The following is a 20,773-nucleotide window of genomic DNA, read 5'->3' as shown; positions in this document are numbered from 1 at the left end:
CGGGCACAGCTGATTCACATTAGCAATCATGACATATAGTTGAATGAATTAATCTTTATTTAGAAGATAACAAAAACAATACAACACGTCAAAAAACAAAAACAATGTTAACATAACATGTCTAAAAAGGAATAGAAAAAAAGCATTGGCTTATTTAACCTTAACCCCTTCGACCGCCTTAATAATTGTATCTCACAGCTAGATCTTCTGTGGATTTACATACAAACAACACCTCACAAATATACATATTTACATGGGTTTATATTACAAGACACTAGATAAATAATAATGAATAAAAGTCATAAACCGCATCTATTTTTCTTTTATATTCCGCTCTACAGTATACAAAAAGATGTCCCACCCTCTATTCAGTATTCTTCCGTGGATGCACAGTCACTTTTTTATCATCATTATTATCATCCCCAGCACTATTTTCAAAATATGTAAGCAAGTTGAAATTTTTAAGTTGTTCACTATCATACCAGTGAGAAATTCATACTTTACATGCATGAAAAAGTCACATTTTGGGCACACTAACTCCCGTTAATATTAACATTTAATTCATTTAAACTAGATTAATTGTAAATGCATTTTTCTGATGACTGACACATCATGTTGTATGTATGGGGAACCAATTTTGCCATATGAAGAAAGAAAATGTATGAATGAATAAATACCCGCAAATATATTTCATATAAATGAATGTACACATAAACAAATCATGCAATACATAAATATGAGATAAGACAATAATTCATGTTTTTCTCTGTAGGAGATTAATGGGACTTTCTTTGTCCTGGGTGACCTTGTCAAATGTGAAAAATCAGATCAATCCACTTGCCTGACTGCAGTCACGCTTATGCTACCCAAATCCCTGGTAAGTTTGCGGTACTTTTTGTTCGAAGTCGATAGAATACATCATTTAATACGTTCTATTTATTTTTCTGAACCCAGATGATTGCCGTCGACTCGAGAGGTCAAGTTCTAGTCAACAAACTCACCTCGCATCTGCCATTTTTCACAGGTGAGCGCTTTCTTTCTCTTTTTCGTCACAAAAATAAACAAATTGACTTGACTCGAATGACTTTTGTTTTGATTTTTTTTCCAGATGACGTTTCAATCTTCAGCCCGTCCACATTTTACATTGTAATCCACACGGTCTATGGGCTTCATCTTGAGATTCAGCTGACGCCAATCATGCAGGTTTACATCAAAGCTAGCATCCCCCATAAAGGCAAACTCCTTGGTGAGTTTTCCATATACTTCTGTGAGACCCTGGTTGTTGGACGGTATTATTTTCCATCCATCCATCCATTATCTGCCCCGCTTATCCTCGCGGGGGTGCTGGAGCACATCTCAGCTGCCCTTGGGCAGAGGGCAGGGGACACCCTGAACTGGTTTCCAGCCAGTCACAGAAAACACAGAGACAGACAACAGCTTGCTCATTCAAATGTAAATGGTCTTGTGTGGGTTTCCTCCAGGCACTCCGGTTTCCTCCCACATTCCAAAAACATGCATGTCAAGTTAATTGGCTGGTCCAAATTGTACCTAGGTGTGAATGAGCAAGCAAGTCTGTCTCTGTGTGCCCTGTAACTGGCTGGCAACCAGTTCGGGGTGTCTTCTTCCCATTGCCCGAGGATGGCTGGGATGGGCTCCAGCACCCTCGCGACCCTACTGAGGATAAGCGGTGCACATAATGGATGGATGGAGTTTATGAGACTGAAGTGGGACCAATTAAACAATGGTAGTTGAATGTTCCATAAAGTCCTGTCATACCTGGGAGACTCTACTACCCGGGAATTATTTTTCTCTGTGTGCAGGTCTGTGCGGAGATTTTAATGATGTCGAATGCAATGACTTCAAAACTAGAAGTGGCATGATTGAGGGGACGGCTGCTGCATTTGCCAACTCGTGGAAGACGAAAGGAGGCTGTCCAGATGTTAACAATACTCTTGGTGACCCCTGCCTGCTAAGTGTAGACAAGGGTAAGTCTTGTTATTTCCAAAGTGCAAGCCACATTTAACATAAAAACACCTGAGCACCGCGCATAATAGTCAAAATTTTGAATAAAAGTCAGGAATAATAGTCGATATAACCAACTGGCATCCTGCAATCTCATTTGCAAGGGACCAATTGTAAAAGAAGGATAAACTTGATGGATGAATGATTTAGTTGAGTAGTAAGGAAGATTTCATAATGATGGTTAATGTTGTACAAAACTAGTTTCCATTGCTTTATGATAGATTTTATGCAACTTTTAGCCATTATAGTAGTTTTGATATCATTCTCCTTATAGTCCGGTGCGCCTTATATTCCTAAATACTTTCAGATTTAAAGGTATTTCTTTCAAAGTATTTCTCTTCATTGAGGTACAGGGTTGGATTTTAAATAATAGTGGTGTCAGTATCTGATATCCATATCGTGACTTGGCAAGAGGTGAGTATTGGTATCAGCGTAAGTCTGAAAAGAAAACGGTGTTAAACATCCCTGCTAAAGATATTGCAACAGTAAATAATTTATGTTATATTCATCTTGGAATCTTCATTAACTGTATTCAAGTGTATTTTAAAGAGAGATTTAATATTTTTTCCACTATCCCTTCCACTGCTTGTTTGTCCTTTTAGAGAAATACGCTCACCACTGGTGCTCCATGCTCATGGACCCAACCGGAGTGTTTTCCAAGTGCCATCCTGAGATTAATCCTGAGGACTATCTAGATGTAAGGATTGCTATATTTTCTTTAAAATTGCTGTGCTTTGTGTTTATTTTTTCCTGAATTATTCCAACAAAAAAGAATAGGAACATTTGAAAGATATCCTACATGTAAAACAAGTAAAACAAAGCAAGTTCCTCAGAATTGTCATCAGGCTTCTACAAATCTTACTGAAGAGTTCAAGATGCGATGGAGGAAGAAGACAGTATTAGCAGAGGATGCTTTGCTTTATTATACCTTTTCTTTTAATAGCAGCAACACAAATCAATTATCACAATGCAAAAAATAGCATATTTTTGGCAGAAAATCTTCTCATCTCGGGTGGTATTTTTTGTTTTTTTTCTATATTTTTAGTCAGCATTTTGAAATTAATTTTTCGATATTCAAGTTAAGTCAAGTCTATTTTTATGCCCCTAATCACAAGGAGTCTTGAGGGGTGCCCGGACCACAGATTAATGCAAACTACAGACTAAAACCTACATGAGGGCAAGGAAAAACTCAAAAACCTCAACATGAGGTAAATGAAGAAACCTTGAGAATGGACCGCACATTCAACTTGCTTCCAGGGTTCGATTCCGGCTACCGCAGCCTCCCCGTGCAGAGTTTGCATGTTCTCCCCGTGTCTGTCTGTGTTTCCTCCGGGCACTCTGGATTAGACCCGCATTCCATAAACATGCGTGTCATCTTAATTGCCCGGTCCAACTTGTCCCTAGGTGTGACTGAGAGAGTTAGGTGTCTGTTTTTGTATGCCCTGCGACTGGCTGGCAACCAGTTCAGGGTGTCCCCTGCCCACTTCCCGAAGGTGGCAAGGACCCTACTGAGCATAAGTGGTGCGGAAAATGGAGGGTTGGATGAATATTTGCATATGAAAACAAATAAATACATCAACCATCCTTTTTTTTCTCCTGCCTGGTCCCTATGCAAATGTTTACAACCCAATGCGGCCTGTGACGGAAAGGTTTGCCCCTTCCTGATCTAAAAATAGATATGTAAAATGTATTTCTCATGTCCTGCATCTCTTTGAATCATCTTCTCTTTCTACAGTTTTGTATCTACGACACGTGTGCTGGCGAAAACAGTTTGGATTCTATATGTGCCATCATGTCCTCCTACGTCCATGCTTGCGCCGCTGCTGGCGTCTCCCTGGCAGGATGGCGAGATGTCGTGTGTGGTGAGTTTTAGCCAAACGACACGTAATTTGATCAATTCAAGTGGAGGCTAACTACTCTATTTCAACAGGGACATCGGCCTGCCCTTCCACTTTAGTGTATGACTACCACATGACAAGCTGCGGGCGCAGTTGCCTCTCTCTGGCTCAGCCCGACTTTAATTGTGATGCCGATTTGACTCCCGTGGACGGTTGCGGTTGCGCTGAGGATGCTTACCTTAATGACAGAGGCGAATGTGTGCCGGCCTCCCAGTGCTCTTGCCACGTGGGGGACATGGTACTACGGCCCAAGCAGGTCGTCAGGGTCCATGGACAAACTTGGTGAGAATTTCTTACATATTTTCACATAACTTTTATTAGAACTTTAACAGTGAACCTATTATGTCAATAGTTGGGAACCTTTTTTACCTAAAGAGCCATTTTTTTTGTTTTGTTTGAGAGCCACACCTTATATTTTAAGACAAAATTTAACAAAAAAAAAACCAATCCCACTCTCCAGACAAAAGTTAATTCTTAAGCACATTTTATTTTACGGTGTGATGATTTGATAAAATGTATGAAATATTTATAATGCCAGAACCTCTCCCATATCGATATAAATATACCATTTAAATTTGTCTCCCTCTCACAGTTACTTAGGAAGGTTTGGGGCTCATTTTGACTGTCATTTTTGTCCGAAATAATGGTGCGACCAAAATTATTTTTTAAAATATGTTACTAAATACTGCAAATGAGAAGATCTTCAGCGTAGCATATATATATATATATATGCACATGTATATGTCTGTGTATATGTGTATGTGTACATACATATATATATTTGTTTTTGTTTTGTAAAGGGGTGAGAGCTAATAAGCTATGCTTTTGCTCACTCTTTACTGAATATGTATTTTGTTTTCTCTTCCTTTGCTTTCTGGTTTATGCAGCTTCCTCATTTGTTGTTCTATTTTTACATCTTTTTGTTTTGAGAATTTGTTTGACAATAATCAGGAACCATTGCACTACTTGTAATGCATATTTAAAATAAATGACAACAACATATTAAAAATCAAAAACTAGAAAACAAAACCTTGACCTCAAAAAAGGGAAACTAGAAAACAAACGTGAGTCTTTTTTTATTGTGTCTTTACATGACAGCATCTGCCGTGATGGTAAACTCAACTGCACAGGAAACCATCTGACTGAATGTACGTACACTGCATGAACTCTCATCATGGGATTTTCAATCCTTTTTATAGTCATGAGTCGTTCTCGGAAAGAATTATGAAAATTATGTATTAATAACACAGCAATGTCTTTTCTAACAAATGTGATTAGCATGCAGTGCTCCAATGACTTTCTTCAACTGCTCAAGCGCAAAGCCTGGCGACATTGGGTCAGAGTGCCAGAAGACTTGTCAGACTCTGGACACAGAATGCGTGAGAACTTATTCATACATTTTTGTCTTTTAAAAGCTAGCACTGTATTTTCTGCACTATAAGGTGCCCCAGTTTATTAGGCACCCCCCTAAAAAATAGTCTTTTGTGATATTTTTTTCACATAAAAGGCACATGGAATTAAAACAACAGTCTGAGCTAGTATAGCATGACAAATAAATACATACATTAAAATTTAAATACAAATCTTTTGTACTTTTTTTTATTTTTGAGATAAAATTCACCATTTCACCCACTTGGCCCTCGGCTTTCTGTGATAATTTTAGCCCACCCCATTTCCGACATGGCAAATGTCCGGAAAAATAAAGGAAAGATGACTGTGCGGGCCGCCGCTTACAGGACAAGTGGAAATTTAAGTATTTTTTCACCGAAATTCGAAACAAATGCGTCTGCCTAATTTGCCAAGAGACTTGTAGCTGACTTGTGGATGAATATAATATCCACAGTCACTCCCAGACGAAACATGCTGATTACAAAAAGCTAACTGAAAACTAAAGCTTTGAAAAGGTGAAGCAACATGAAGTTGTTTTAACAGCACAGCAACACTTTTTCACAAGACCCTGTAAGTCAAATATATATGCTACACAGGCGAGCTACGAGGCCACAGCGCTTATCACCATGCACTGCAAACCTTTCGTGGAGGGTGAATTTATTAAAGACTATTCAAACAATCCCAGGCTGAATAGCCTTCCCTAACACATTTTTAGCTTACCAAATCTGGTCCATTTAGTGAAAGGTTTTGACACCCCTGGACTTTACCATCACACTTATAAGTTTGCTGTAAAACTAGAAAAAGCACGATAATGTCTTGTGAGCTTGCTAGCTATACAGACACATTCAAAGCTAAGACATATTAACAACAATTCAAACAAGAGTACGTTCTAAATCCTACCATAAACAAAAATCTTCATCCAAGTAATCGCACTACGTTTCATACTTACGGACAATTGTCATCCAAAGCAAAAAAAAAAAAAAAAAAAAAGAAGATTTGCATTAAGCGTTCGAAAGTTGACATCTGAGCTGCCAGCCAAGTTTTGTGCTTCTCTTTTGTTTCCTTTTGGCTACAAACAAATATCATGTTAACCACAAGAGGGCACTCGAAGGCCACTCTATATGTTTCTCATAGGCAGAACAGTCACTGTATGCAGTGTCATTTAATTATAACTATCGATTTTCTATTTTATTTTCCTTGTCTGTAAGGCACACTGGATCATAAGGCGCACACTATATGTGTGCCTTATAGTCTGGAAAATACAGTAATTTGTATCCTTAAACTTATCTTGCATGCATACTTTAACATTAAAATTCTGCTTGACAGGTTAGCTCACATTGCGTCTCGGGCTGCGTTTGTCCTGCTGGTCTGGTGTCCGATGGTAAAGGAGGTTGCATTGAGGAGACAAGTTGTCCTTGCAGCTATAACGGGGAATCCTACAAGCCTGGAGAGACGGTTGAAGTGGACTGCAACACTTGGTGAGTCCTCGTTCCCATTTCCTCCTGCCTCAGTATAGCATCCTTCTTGGCTTACGCAAAATCTATTACGTCATAAAAGCACTTGTAAGAGCCGCGCATGGGAATGCACCAATCGGCATTGTGATGGAACTTGTACAATATACGGAGAAGGCCATTATATCACCTTTGATGACAAGAAGTATTCCTTTAATGGAGAATGCGGCTACGTCTTTACTCAGGTATGCTATAAGTGCGATTAGCTTTTCAGACTTTTGCGTGAACATGTTTGGATTTTTCTTACCTGGTTGTCTTCCAGGATTACTGCAAGGATAACAAGGAAGGCAGCTTTAGGGTTCTGACTGAGAAAATTCCTTGTGGGCCAAGTGAAAGCATCTGCTCTACTGCAATTAAACTCTACTTAGGGGTATTGTGACACACCATATTGCATGTAAAATATCAAATACAGTGGCCTCTCCACATACGAGATAATTTATAAGAAATCCGAGATAGGACATGTCTTTTGAGCAAAAACCTTGCCAGACATACAAGAAAAAAAATCCAAATTTCGAGGTTTTACTTATGCAAGTATTAGAAGGCCAAGTGCTCAAGACCGCTCACCGACAGCCTCAGCTCGTCCCAATTAGCAATTGCGTTTTCGGCCATTCAAACCCCATCCCACCCTATTTTGTTGTATTTTTTTAATCGCGCTCCCTCACTTCTTCACCACTAAGCATACACCTCCATTAGCAACCGCTGACTTCCTCCGTGGTGAGATCACATAAAAAACTCGCATTCTAATTTGTTCGTATCATCTTATATATCTTAGAACTGTATTTTTGGGTTTAATTACTATTTGAATTTATTTTTAGTGATAAGGAAGATGTGTTTTATAGCTATTTAGGGTTGGATGATTTCGGAAGGCCGGGAACGGATTAATCAGTTTTCAGTTATTCCTAATGGGAAAGATGTAAGCTTGATCCAGGAACGAATTAATCTCGTATGAAGAGGGGGCTCTGTGTGTTTAGATTCAAGATCAAACGACTATTTCAATTGTATTTTTTTCAACAAATACATGAAATAATATAATTTTGATTATCTTTAGGTTTTTGGATAGGCTTATGCTAAAATGTCTATGCTAGAGCTATACTATTTCAATCCTATGCCATATCGTTCTAAAATAAAGGCACATGAACCAAAGAAAACGTTTGTTTAATTGAATTTTAATTCTTCACATGCGAGATACTTGTAGTCTCTTAGATATTTGTTTACAATCGCTATTTCACAAAACTATTGAAATGAAAATTATAAATCTGTAACTCATAAAACACAAGCAATTGACTAAAATAAATTTGTGGCTTTTTTTACCTCTACTCTGTTTCATGAAACAACCAAATGGTACAAATACAAAAGGGAATCAATTACTTTGATCTCGACACCTTATAAATCAAATGTAAATATATAGAAAACAAAGCCTACAACTGATTATGATGCAACTCAAATGCTACTGATTCACTGTATACTACATTGCGATGTTGATTTAAATGTCGTTTTTCTCTTTCAGAACAGTGAAATCATCTTGAAAGAGGGAACTGTAATAAAGAAGACCACAGCTGGGTTAGAAATTCCTTTCAAAATCCATACCATCGGCTTATATCTCGTTATTGAGGCAAAGAACGGTCTCGTTCTCATCTGGAATAAGAAGACAACACTGATGATCAAACTGAGCTCCACATTTAAGGTAAGGGAACCCACAACGATGTTTAGTACCGTTGCTTGAACCCAGAATTGTTTCTTGACAGGGAAAAGTTTGCGGTATGTGCGGGAATTACGATGGCAACGTAAAGAACGACTTTACCACTCGAAACAAAGAGGTGGTGGTGGACGCCTTTGAATTCGGCAACAGCTGGAAAGTGTCACAAACTTGTGCAAACACGAATGGGATTAAAAGTCCTTGCACGCTGTACTCACACAGGCAGGCATGGGCGCTTAAACGCTGCAGCATTATCAACAGTGCCGTTTTTAGCACCTGCCATTCAAAGGTAATCCAATACACATTTAAAAAAACTCATTAGAAATTTGTAAACCAAACTATTAATTTTACATTTATTCAAAATCAAAGGTGGATCCTCAACACTACTATAATGCTTGTGTAAAAGACACATGTGCCTGTAATACTGGAGGCGACTGTGAGTGCTTCTGCTCGGCTGTTGCAGCCTATGCGGAGGCCTGTAACAAAGCTGGAGCGTGTATAAAATGGAGAACTCCCACTGTCTGTCGTAAGTATTTATTTAAGTTTTTCCACAGAATAAAGCTAAGTCTAACCCTGCATAGTTCTCACAGTTTTCTGATTGAATGATGCTATACTTTATTATGTTTATTGGGGACCAAAACCCCCATTAGATTTGCAAAAGGCTGCAAGTAACCTCTTCCTCAATTTTTAGATCGCAACAATAGTTGACCAGGGATAATCGATCACAGCCACACTGGTGCTGTTCATTATAAGCGTAAAGAATAGGAAAAAAGCCGCCACGCATGACATAAATTTGCTCCAAACTCACCAATAGCCGCACTGGGAATAAATGATAGATAGATAGATAGATAGATAGATACTTTATTCATCCCCTAAGGGAAATTCACATTTCCAGCAGCATCCCTGAGCTGAGAACAGTGCAATAATAAAGCCAAAAGAATACAATATACAAATACCCAGTGTGACGTGCAAATGCCCACTTTAGCATGTTATATAGAGTAACCAAATAGTGCTACACAGAACACATAATGCAGTAAGATTCAGTAATATCCAATGTAGGTGGTGTGGTTTAATGTGGGCCTTTACTCTGCCGGGTGGAGTTAAAGAGCCTCATGGCATGAGGAAGAAAAGATCTCTTCAGTCTGTCCGTAGTACAAGACAGTGACAGCAGTCTGTCACTGAAACTGCTCTTCTGTCCGGAGATAATGCTGTGAAGCGGATGCGATGGATTGTCGCATTGATCAACACCAAAACAATGCAGTTCATTTTAGGATGGCTACAACAGCAGGTTTGAGTGGCCCAGATCGAAAAAAATGTCATCTGCCAGCCCTTGCCCTCACTGTTAGTCAACCGGGGATAATGGATCGCGGCCACAACCGTGCTTTTCAATTTAAACCGATTACTAGTCCCAGTCCTCGGCAATATGAAATTAGGAATAATGAATCGCGGTTGCACAAGTGCAGTTTGTTTCTGGAAGAAATACAGTCACGGCAAAAAAGAATCGCTAGTACTAAAAAAAAGTGCGCTCTGCTTGTTTCCACGCACAGCAATATGTGAGGATAATGGATCATGGCCGCATGAGTTCAGTTCACTTTTTGGTGCTCAAAGGAAAACAAAAATTACCATTTCCGACAAAAATGCGCTCTGCCGGCACTTGCTTGCAGTAATATGCAATCAGGGATAATGGATCACGGACATTTTTTTAACTAAAGATGCACTGATGCCGCAAAGTACGAAGCACAAAGTAGCGAGGGATTAGAGTAATACACTTTTCTATAGTCTAAATCTTACAATACAATGTTTGTCCTTACCCAGCTCTATTCTGTGATTATTACAACCCTGACGGTGAGTGTGAATGGCATTACGAACCTTGTGGAAAACCTTGCATGAAGACCTGCAAGAATCCCTCTGGAAAGTGCTACACACACATCCCGGCTTTAGAAGGTACGATTGACATCATTCGTCTCAGTCAATAAAACAGATGCAGCTGACTTCCAGGTTTAGCCTATTGCTGAATGTGGTTTTACCTCTAAAAATTACATTATTGTCCCGAAGGGTGCTATCCAAGGTGTCCTCCTGATCAACCCTATTTGGAAGAGGTAACAATGAAGTGTGTCTCACTAGAGCAATGTGGATGCTATGATGATGAAGGGAAACATTATGCAGAAGGAGAAATTATGCCCCAGATGGAAAACTGTCATAAATGGTAGAATATTATTTTTATCTAAACCAAAAAAAAAAGTTTTTTCAAAAACGTTGATGGTCTAATTTTGTCCACAGCCACTGCTCTTCATCTGAGAGAAAGTGCATTCACAGTGTAGAAGGTAAACGTACATGACAGTGGATGAGTTCAATTGTTTAACTCTTTTTTTTTTCCAGAAATAAATCATCATAATGTTTGATATTACTTTGCAGATTGCACTTGCTCATTTAACGGAGAAACATACAACTATGGAGATATAGTCTATGACACTCATGATGGAGATGGAACCTGTATTACTGCTATTTGTGGAGAAGATGGAAATATAACAAGAGAAGTAGAGGCCTGTAGTTTCTCCACCACAAAGAAGCCCACAACAACAGAATTTGTGTTTGAGACAACAGGTAATGCTGAAATCTGAATTACATTATTTGGTCCTGTGGAAACACACACTGATTGTTTTCGGTTATACTGTGTTTTTGCTATGACAGAAAAACCAAGCTCTACAAAGGCCCAGACGACCCCTGAAAAACCAACCACAACAATCCCACATCCCATAACATTTACGAATGAACCCACAACAGTTACATCCACAACACAAAAGCCTCCCATAACAACTAGGAATCCAGCAACTGTTACAACATCAGAGTGTTTTGTTTGCCATTGGTCATCTTGGATCAACAATCATTACCCCGATGTTTTCCCCAGTGGAGGAGAACATGAATCCATTGCAGAGGTAGATGATCAAATTCTGAATGACTGCAAACAACCACTTGAAATAGAATGCAGAGCAAAAGCATTCCCTGATTTGTCTTTGAAAGAGCTTGGGCAAAAAGTAACATGCAACCCAAAAGATGGATTGATCTGTCATAACAACGAACAAGGCATCCCCCCAATTTGTTACGACTATGAGATTAGAGTCAAATGTTGCATCAACAATTGTATTACTCCAAACAACTCTACGACTTCAAGGGCAACAACAAATGCAGTTACGACAGAAAAAGCCACTACTACTTTAGCCGTAACTTCAGAAAAGCAAACAACTGAGGCTAAAACAACCATTCCACCCACTGAAGAACCCACCACCATGACAACAACAACACCGACACCTCCCACACCAACACCTACTCTTAAAAAGACAACAGCATTTACTGGTGAACAGACCACAACCACCAAAACAACTGAAATTCCATCAACGATTACAGAAAAGCCCTCTACCACAATTACAGAAAAATCCACAACTCTGTCTAGGACAACCATTGTACCCACAGAACAATCCACCACAATAACAATCAAACCAAACACTGTGACAAAAACCACACCAACCATTCCAACAACAATGCCAGAAAAGCCTACCATGTTTACCACAGAACCAAGCAAAACCACTAAGCTTACAGAAAACCCCACCACAGTTACAGAGAACCCCACCACAATTACTGAACAGGCCAGCACTACTGTTGCTGTTACAACAGAAAAGCTCACAAGCGTGCAACCTACAACTATCATAACAACTGAGACACCTGCTCCAGCTACAGACACACCAACAACTATTACAGAATTTCCAAGCACCACCACAGAGTTTCAGACAACAACAATTACGGTTACTGAAAAACCTAGCACTGCGTCAACGGAAAAGATAACCTCCGTTCTTCCAACAACAGAAAAACACACTACAACACAAAAGCCCACAATGCCAACAGAAAGTTTCACTACTACCACCCTAACAACAGAAAATGTAGTCAATACTCATGCACAAAGAACAACCACAGAAAAAGCCAGCACAACTGTAGTCACTTTAACTGTAAAACCAATTACTACAACAACCCCTGAAATTATTACACATTCAACTCTCCCAACTACACAATCAACTGCACATTTGGTCACAATTACTGCAGAAACCCAAACTACAACAACAGGTAATCCCACCACAGGAACCTTACAACCCACAACATTTACAGAAGAACCCACTACCGTCACAACAACTACAATAAAACCTAACATATCAACAACTTCTCTAACAACAATTACAACTGAAAAAATCCAAATGACCACAACAACCGAACAAACACCACCTACACAATCTGACTGTTTTGTTTGTCAGTGGTCACAATGGATCAACAATCATTATCCAGACCCGTCTCCCACTGGTGGAGATTATGAACCTGTAAAAAACATAACAGATGCAAATCTTAATAATTGCAAACAGCCACTTGAAATAGAATGCAGAGCAAAAGCCTTTCCTGATGTACCTTTGGAAGAGCTTGGTCAAAAAGTCACATGCAACCCAACAGATGGACTCATCTGTCATAACAATGAACAAAAACCTCCAATTTGTTATGACTATGAGATTAGATTCAAATGTTGCACCAACATTTGCATCACTCCTACCAAAGCTACGACTAACAGAGCCACAACAAATGCACTTACAACAGAAAAGGCTTTAACTACTTCAGCCATAACCACCGAAAAGTCAACAACTGAAGCCAAAACAACCATTCCACCTACAGAAAAACCAACCACATATACATTAGAACCTACCACCATGACAACAACCACACAAAACCCATCTTTATCAACATCCATCTCAACAAAGACAACTAAATTTACAACTGAACAGTCTCAAACCACCACAACTACAGATCACCCTACCACAATCACAGAATTGCCAATAACAACCACAGTTACACAAAATGCCAGCACTACTGTAACGCAAAAGCCCAACACGATTGCAGTGACAACCACAGAAAAGCCAACAACCACGGTCAAACCAACCATTTTGTCTACAGCACAACCCACAACCTTTACAAATGAACCAACCACCATAACAAGAACCACACAAGAACCAACCATGCCAACAACCATTCCAACAGAATTAACCACATTTACTACTGAACAGAGTAAAACCACAAATCCCACCACAGTTACAGAAGTACCAACCACTAAAGCTACTGAAAACCCCACTACAGCAGTTACACAAAAAGCTACCACTGCTGAAACAGTAAAAACCACCACGAATGCATTCACAACGACAGTAAAGCCAACAATAACAGTACAAGCAACCAGTTTGCCTTCAGAACAACCCACAACAATTACAATACAACCAACCACAATGACAAGAACCACACAAAAAACGATGACAACAACACCGCCCGACTGTCTTATATGTCACTGGTCACAATGGATCAACAATCATTATCCGGACCCGTCTCCCACTGGTGGTGATTATGAACCTGTATCAAACATAACGGACCCAAATCTGAGTAATTGCAAACAGCCACTCGAAATCGAATGCAGGGCAAAAGCCTTTCCAGATGTACCTTTGAATGGGCTTGGTCAAAAAGTAACATGTAACCCAACAGACGGACTGATCTGCCATAACAATGAACAAACCCCCCCAATTTGTTATGACTATGAGATAAGAGTCAAATGTTGCATCAACCATTGTGTTACTCCCACTAAAGCTACAACAGAAAAGCCCACAACTACTCCATTCACAACCACGGAAAATCCAACAACTAAGGCCAAAACAACCAATCCACCCACAGAAAAACCTACCACAATTACATTAAAACCTACCACCGTGACAACAACAACACAGAAGCCTTCTCTACCAACATCCACCCCAATTAAGACAACTTCATTTACAACTGAACAGTCTCAATCCACCACAACAGAAAACCCCACAACAGTCACAGAAGTACCAATAACAACCACATTTACAGAAAAACCCACCTCTGCTGTAACACAAAAACCCACTACTATTGCGACAGAAAGGCCAACAACTACGGTCAAGCCAACCATTTTCTCTACAGAACAACCCGCAACAATTACAAGTGAACCAACGACTTTGACAAGAACCACTCAAAAACCATCTCAGCCAACAACAACTCCAACAGAGTCAACTACCTTTACAACAGAACAGACTAAAACCACCAAGGCCACAGAAAAAACAACTACAGTTACAGAAATACCAAAAACCACTGCTACAGAAAAGTTCACTACCGGAGTTACACAAAAGGCCACCACTGCCGAAACAGAAAAGCCCACAACAGTCACAGAAGTACCAATAACAACTACATTTACAGAAAAACCCACCTCTGCTGTAACACAAAAACCCACTACTATTGCGACAGAGAGGCCAACAACTACGGTCAAGCCAACCATTTTCTCTACAGAACAACCCGCAACAATTACAAGTGAACCAACGACTATGACAAGAACCACTCAAAAACCATCTCCGCCAACAACAACTCCAACAGAGTCAACTACCTTTACAACAGAACAGACTAAAACCACCAAGGCCACAGAAAAAACAACTACAGTTACAGAAATACCAAAAACCACTGCTACAGAAAAGTTCACTACTGGAGTTACACAAAAGGCCACCACTGCCGAAACAGAAAAGCCCACAACAGTCACAGAAGTACCAATAACAACTACATTTACAGAAAAACCAACCTCTGCTGTAACACAAAAGCCCACTACTATTGTGACAGAAAGACCAACAACAACGGTCAAACCAATCATGTCATCGACAGAACAACCCGCAACAATTACAATTGAACCAACCACTATGACTAAAACCACTAAGACCACAGAAAAACCAACTGCCACAGCTACAGAAAAGCTCACTACGAGAGTTACACAAAAAGCCACCACTTCTGAAACAGAAAAATCCACCACTAATGCAGTCACAACGACAAAAAAGCCAACAACAGTCCAAGCAACCATTTTGCCTACAGAACAACCCACAACAATTACATTAGAACCAACAACAATGACAAGAACCACACAAAAAACGATGACAACAACACTGCCTGACTGTCTTATATGTCACTGGTCACAATGGATCAACAATCATTATCCAGACCCGTCTCCCACTGGTGGTGATTATGAATCTGTATCAAACATAACGGACCCAAATCTGAGTAATTGCAACCAGGCACTCGAAATTGAATGCAGGGCAAAAGCCTTTCCAGATGTACCTTTGAATGGGCTTGGTCAAAAAGTAACATGTAACCCAACAGACGGACTGATCTGCCATAACAATGAACAAACCCCCCCAATTTGTTATGACTATGAGATAAGAGTCAAATGTTGCATCAACCATTGTGTTACTCCCACTAAAGCTACAACAGAAAAGCCCTCAACTACTCCATTCACAACCACGGAAAATCCAACAACTAAGGCCAAAACAACCAATCCACCCACAGAAAAACCAACCACAATTACATTAAAACCTACCACCGTGACAACAACAACACAGAAGCCTTCTATACCAACATCCACCCCAATTAAGACAACTTCATTTATAACTGAACAGTCTCAATCCACCACAACAACAGAAAACCCCACCACTGTCACAGAAGTACCAATAACAACCATATTTACAGAAAAACCCACCTCTGCTGTAACACAGAAACCCACTACTCTTGCAACACAAAGGTCAACAACTACTGTCAAACCAACCATTTCATCTACAGAACAACCCACAACAGTTACAAGTGAACCAACCACTATGACAAGAACCACTCAAAAACCATCTCTGCCAACAACAACTCCAACAGAGCCAACTACATATACAACAGAACAGACTAAAACCACCAAGGTCACAGAAAAAACAACTACAGTTACAGAAATACCAAAAACCACTGCTACAGAAAAGTTCACTACCGGAGTTACACAAAAAGCCACCACTGCAGAAACAGAAAAGCCCACCACAGTCACAGAAGTACCAATAACAACTACATTTACAGAAAAACCAACCTCTGCTGTAACGCAGAAGCCCACTACTATTGTGACAGAAAGGCCAACAACAACGGTCAAACCAACCATTTCATCGACAGAACAACCCGCAACAATTACAATTGAACCAACCACTATGACTAAAACCACTAAGACCACAGAAAAACCAACTGCCACAGCTACAGAAAAGCTCACCACGAGAGTTACACAAAAAACCACCACTTCTGAAACTGAAAAATCCACCACTAATGCAGTCACCACCACAGAAAAGCCAATTACGACAGTAAAAGCAACCATTCCGCCTACAGAACAACCCACAACAATAACAATCGAACCGACTACAATGACAAGAACCACACATAAACCAGCCATACCCACAACTACTCCATCAGAGTCAACTACATTTAGTACTGAACAGATGCAAACCACCAAGACCACAGAAAAGCCCACCACAGTTACCGTAACTCTTCAACCTACAACAATTATAGCCAAACCCACAACTATCATAACCACAAAAAAACCCACCACCATGGTTACACAAAAGGCCAGTACAACAGTTGCCATAACTCCAGAAAAGCCCACCACTCATGCTATTACGACACCCAAAGCCACAGAAGAGCCCAGCACAATAACTGAAATACAAACAACTGTTACAGAATCTTTAAGCACAGCAACAGAAATACAAACCACAACAATTTTAGTTACCGAGAAACCTAGCACAGTATCAACAGAAAAAATAAGTACTCCTGCGCCAACAACTGAAAAACCCACAACAACCGAGAAGAACCCTACAACAGTTTCAGAAAAACCAACTACAGTAACCAGCACTGTACAAAAGACCACAACCACAGTTTCGAAGACTGCTGAAATTACTACATCTAAAGTTACAGAAAAAGTAACCATGACCACAACACAACCACCTAGCTCAACAGCCAAGACTACAGAAAAAACAACCACCGAAGCTACTGAAAAGCCTACGACTATCACAACTGAAAAGGCATCCACAACAAAACCACCAAGAACAACAACAGAACATCCCGCTACGACTGCAGTAACAACTGGAATACCGATTACCACGACAACCGCTGGAGTTGTCACTAAAACAACTGTTCCAATTGTTCCATCAACAGCACCACTGGTTACCTCCAATGAGACCACCAACCCCATAAAGTCTACCACAGTGCCGACAGAAAAACCTTCAACGACTTTGTCAACAACTCAGACAACAGCGGGCAGAACCACTGAATGCTTCTGCATATACCTTGATCAAACGTTCGCTCCTGGTAAGTTTTGATGATTTTTTTTTTTACTTATTGTTTTTTTGAGGGATTCATCCAAATAACCAGTTATTTCATCATAATAAGTTCTGAAAATGATTTTCTTGAACAGACTTGATTATTGATTTATTATTTTTAGGTACTACCATCTACAATAAGACTGATGGAGCAGGATGGTGTTTCATTGCATATTGCAATAAGACTTGCAATGTTGAGAAGTTTTCAGGACCTTGTCAGCCGACCGCTCCGCCAAGTCCTACAACTTCCCTAACAACAATTGCAGCAACAACAAAAGTTGTCACCACAACCGCCAGTACCGTAAATGTGACTACTGAAGCCCCCCCAAAAGATTGTGATTTTCTCATCCCACCAAGAAAGGTACTTGACTTCTGCTGTCATTGTTGATTTAAATAACCTTTGTCCTATAAATACAGCAGAAGAACCATGTCAGTATCGATCAAATCGGAATACAAAAAATATTAAGCCAATCTTGTAGTGTTGCTGATAAAAACATTTAAAAACACAAGCAAAATACAGTACTTGTTTGAAGTTAAAGCCCCAGTGTGTATTCTATAGTGTCTCCTAGAGGAACCACTTTGAGGTCTGTCTCCAGACTGTCATGGAAAGTTAGACTGGATTCTTTGTTCGGTCACACTTAGACATGGTGTGAGTTTAAGTGTAAGAGGTTGATGTGCTCTTTACCAGACCCTGGGGTCAAGTACAATGGGCTGTTGACACAGAAAATCAAACATTGAATTCAGTTCTAAAAATTGTAAACTTCTATGAAAAGAAAAAAATGAAGAAAACAATGTTTGGATGGCCATTGTTTAAAAAGCTTTGGGTACTAAACTGTAATTTTTCCCTTTTCAGCATGGTGAGACTTGGAGCTCCGACAACTGTACTGTCTCAATTTGCAAAGACGGGATAGTCCTGACGGAACATTTGCCGTGCGACCCGATAACCGTTCCTGTGTGTGAAAATGGCCAACCCCCAGTCAGAGTTTATGATGACGACGGTTGTTGTTTCCATTACGAATGCACATGTGAGTTACGTTGAAAGCATTTCAAGAAATACCTGATTGCCAAAGAGATTGTAAGATCTCAAATCAATTTTTATTGTTTTGCAGGTATTTGCAGTGGCTGGGGAGATCCACATTATGTCACATTCGATGGTCAATACTACAGCTTTCAGAAAAACTGCACATATGTCCTGGTCAAAGAGATTGTTTCCCGGCACAATTTCACCGTCCTTATTGACAATGAAAACTGCGACGCTACTGGTGAAGTGACCTGTGCCAACAGCTTGATTGTGTATTACAAAAACTATGAAGTCATTCTCACACAGGAGAGGGGCACAAGTACTATCAACACGGTATGTTGGATCATTTCAACATGTCTTATTTATCTTTAAGTAATATCTTGTTTGAAAGTCATTGTTGACTACATTTTACATTAACCGACATCCTCTTAATATGGATCTTTGACATCTATCGTCGTTTATGTCATCATCTACGTTTAGCTAAAGCTGAGCTTTGAAATGTATAGCCGTCTATGGCAACCTTGCTCGAATGGATCTTTGACCACTATAGCAGTCCATAGCTGACCTTCTAAAATTGATTTTTTTGTCACTAGCCATCTATGGCAGTGTATCAAAAAAGGAGCCTTGCAGTCTATAGCCAACAGTGGCAGCCTAGCCAGAATGGATATTTGATGTCTATAGCCTTTTGAGCAGAAATGGATCTATGATGCCAAGAACCAACTATAGCAATCAAGCCAAATTGAGCTTTGAAATGTGTCGCTGTCAATTGCAGCCTAGGCAGAATGGATCTTTTTCATCTAAAGACATTTCCAACAGCCATGCTAAATGGATCTTTGATGTCAATAACCAACCATGGCAGTCAAGACAAAATGCAGCTTTAAAATTCATACCCGTCTCCAGCTGTCTTTAGCAGTCCTGCTAAAATGGATTTTAATGTCAATGGCCATCTTAGGCAGTCAGGCTAAATATGAGCTCTGAAATCTATGACTCTGAATGGTTGCCTAGTTGGAATGGATCTTTGATGTTTATAGCCATAACCTATATAGCAGTTCTTGATTTCACTATACGTTTGTAGCTGTGAAGCTAAAAATGTATCCTTAAAATGCATAACCACCAATGTCTGCCCAGCTAGAATAAAGGTTTGACATCCATAGCCGTTTATAGCGGTCCTGCTAAAATGGATCTTTGATGTGAATAGCCACCTGAGCAGTTTGCCAAAAATTGATCTCTGAAATATATAGCCATCCATTTAAGTCATTGTGCTATGCTAATTTAAAAAAAAAATGGGATTGGATAATGTTAGTTTATATTGTGGGCAATTCAAATATCATAATAATCAATTGTTCAAGCCCTAATTCAGCTTATATCTTGCCTGCAGTATTTCAGGTGAACGGTTCTTATTTTTTTGAGGTGGAAGTTGACATTGAAACCACAGTTACATTTTAGGCCAACGGTGGCAGTCATGAGTAGACAGAAAAACCTGACAACCCCCTTGATGCACCTTTAAAGTTTAAATTTCAGATATTGAGCAAGTGATGTGTTCAGGTGTACGTCAACGGCAAGAAAGTAATTCCGACGTACTCCAACGAGGATTTCATCATCACGAGCACTGCGATCGAGCTGCTCTTGAGGATCCCGGAGATTCAAGCTACTGTGACGTTCAAGGGACTTGTATTTAGCGTCGATTTGCCCTTTTCACTTTTTCACAATAACACAGAAGGCCAATGCGGTGAGCAAATCGATAATTTATTTTCATATTAACAACAATATCAAAGATCTTCGTATTCAATGACTGTTGGTTGGGGAGCGTAAGATTTTTCTTTTTATAAAAATCAATTTATTTTAACATTAAAAAGTTATTATCAATTTGTGTAATTATTGAATAAATAATAATAATTTAATCAATAAATATGAAAAGTACATTAAATACATTTACAGTTAAAACATCCTAACTAACTACAATAGCATATTCATATTCATAAAGTACTTATTATTTT

The 20,773-nt window shown here is 39.5% G+C and overlaps 1 protein-coding gene across 1 annotated transcript in view; it reads left to right on the top strand.

Annotated features, from left to right (window-relative positions):
- The window catches only part of LOC148362580 (uncharacterized), a 38,868-nt gene that overhangs the window by 7,742 nt on the left and 10,353 nt on the right, over positions 1-20,773 (top strand). The window contains exons 9-32 of the mRNA XM_088340428.1: positions 773-877; positions 955-1,024; positions 1,109-1,246; positions 1,821-1,985; positions 2,625-2,719; positions 3,758-3,893; positions 3,956-4,202; positions 5,019-5,068; positions 5,199-5,299; positions 6,636-6,787; positions 6,867-7,005; positions 7,083-7,190; positions 8,328-8,504; positions 8,566-8,805; positions 8,886-9,042; positions 10,332-10,460; positions 10,572-10,722; positions 10,797-10,840; positions 10,932-11,120; positions 13,749-17,744; positions 17,878-18,116; positions 18,609-18,780; positions 18,865-19,109; positions 20,322-20,505. Of these exons, the coding sequence (XP_088196554.1) occupies positions 773-877; positions 955-1,024; positions 1,109-1,246; positions 1,821-1,985; positions 2,625-2,719; positions 3,758-3,893; positions 3,956-4,202; positions 5,019-5,068; positions 5,199-5,299; positions 6,636-6,787; positions 6,867-7,005; positions 7,083-7,190; positions 8,328-8,504; positions 8,566-8,805; positions 8,886-9,042; positions 10,332-10,460; positions 10,572-10,722; positions 10,797-10,840; positions 10,932-11,120; positions 13,749-17,744; positions 17,878-18,116; positions 18,609-18,780; positions 18,865-19,109; positions 20,322-20,505 (7,429 nt within the window). The remainder of the gene's footprint in view (positions 1-772; positions 878-954; positions 1,025-1,108; positions 1,247-1,820; positions 1,986-2,624; positions 2,720-3,757; positions 3,894-3,955; positions 4,203-5,018; positions 5,069-5,198; positions 5,300-6,635; positions 6,788-6,866; positions 7,006-7,082; positions 7,191-8,327; positions 8,505-8,565; positions 8,806-8,885; positions 9,043-10,331; positions 10,461-10,571; positions 10,723-10,796; positions 10,841-10,931; positions 11,121-13,748; positions 17,745-17,877; positions 18,117-18,608; positions 18,781-18,864; positions 19,110-20,321; positions 20,506-20,773) is intronic.

This window comes from Urocampus carinirostris, chromosome 7 (assembly GCF_059441175.1).
Source record: "Urocampus carinirostris isolate Australia breed hairy pipefish chromosome 7, RoL_Ucar_1.0, whole genome shotgun sequence".
Taxonomy (NCBI): Eukaryota; Metazoa; Chordata; class Actinopteri; order Syngnathiformes; family Syngnathidae; genus Urocampus; species Urocampus carinirostris.
Note: the sequence above shows the minus strand (reverse complement) of the source record. Positions and strands in the feature narration are given on the sequence as shown.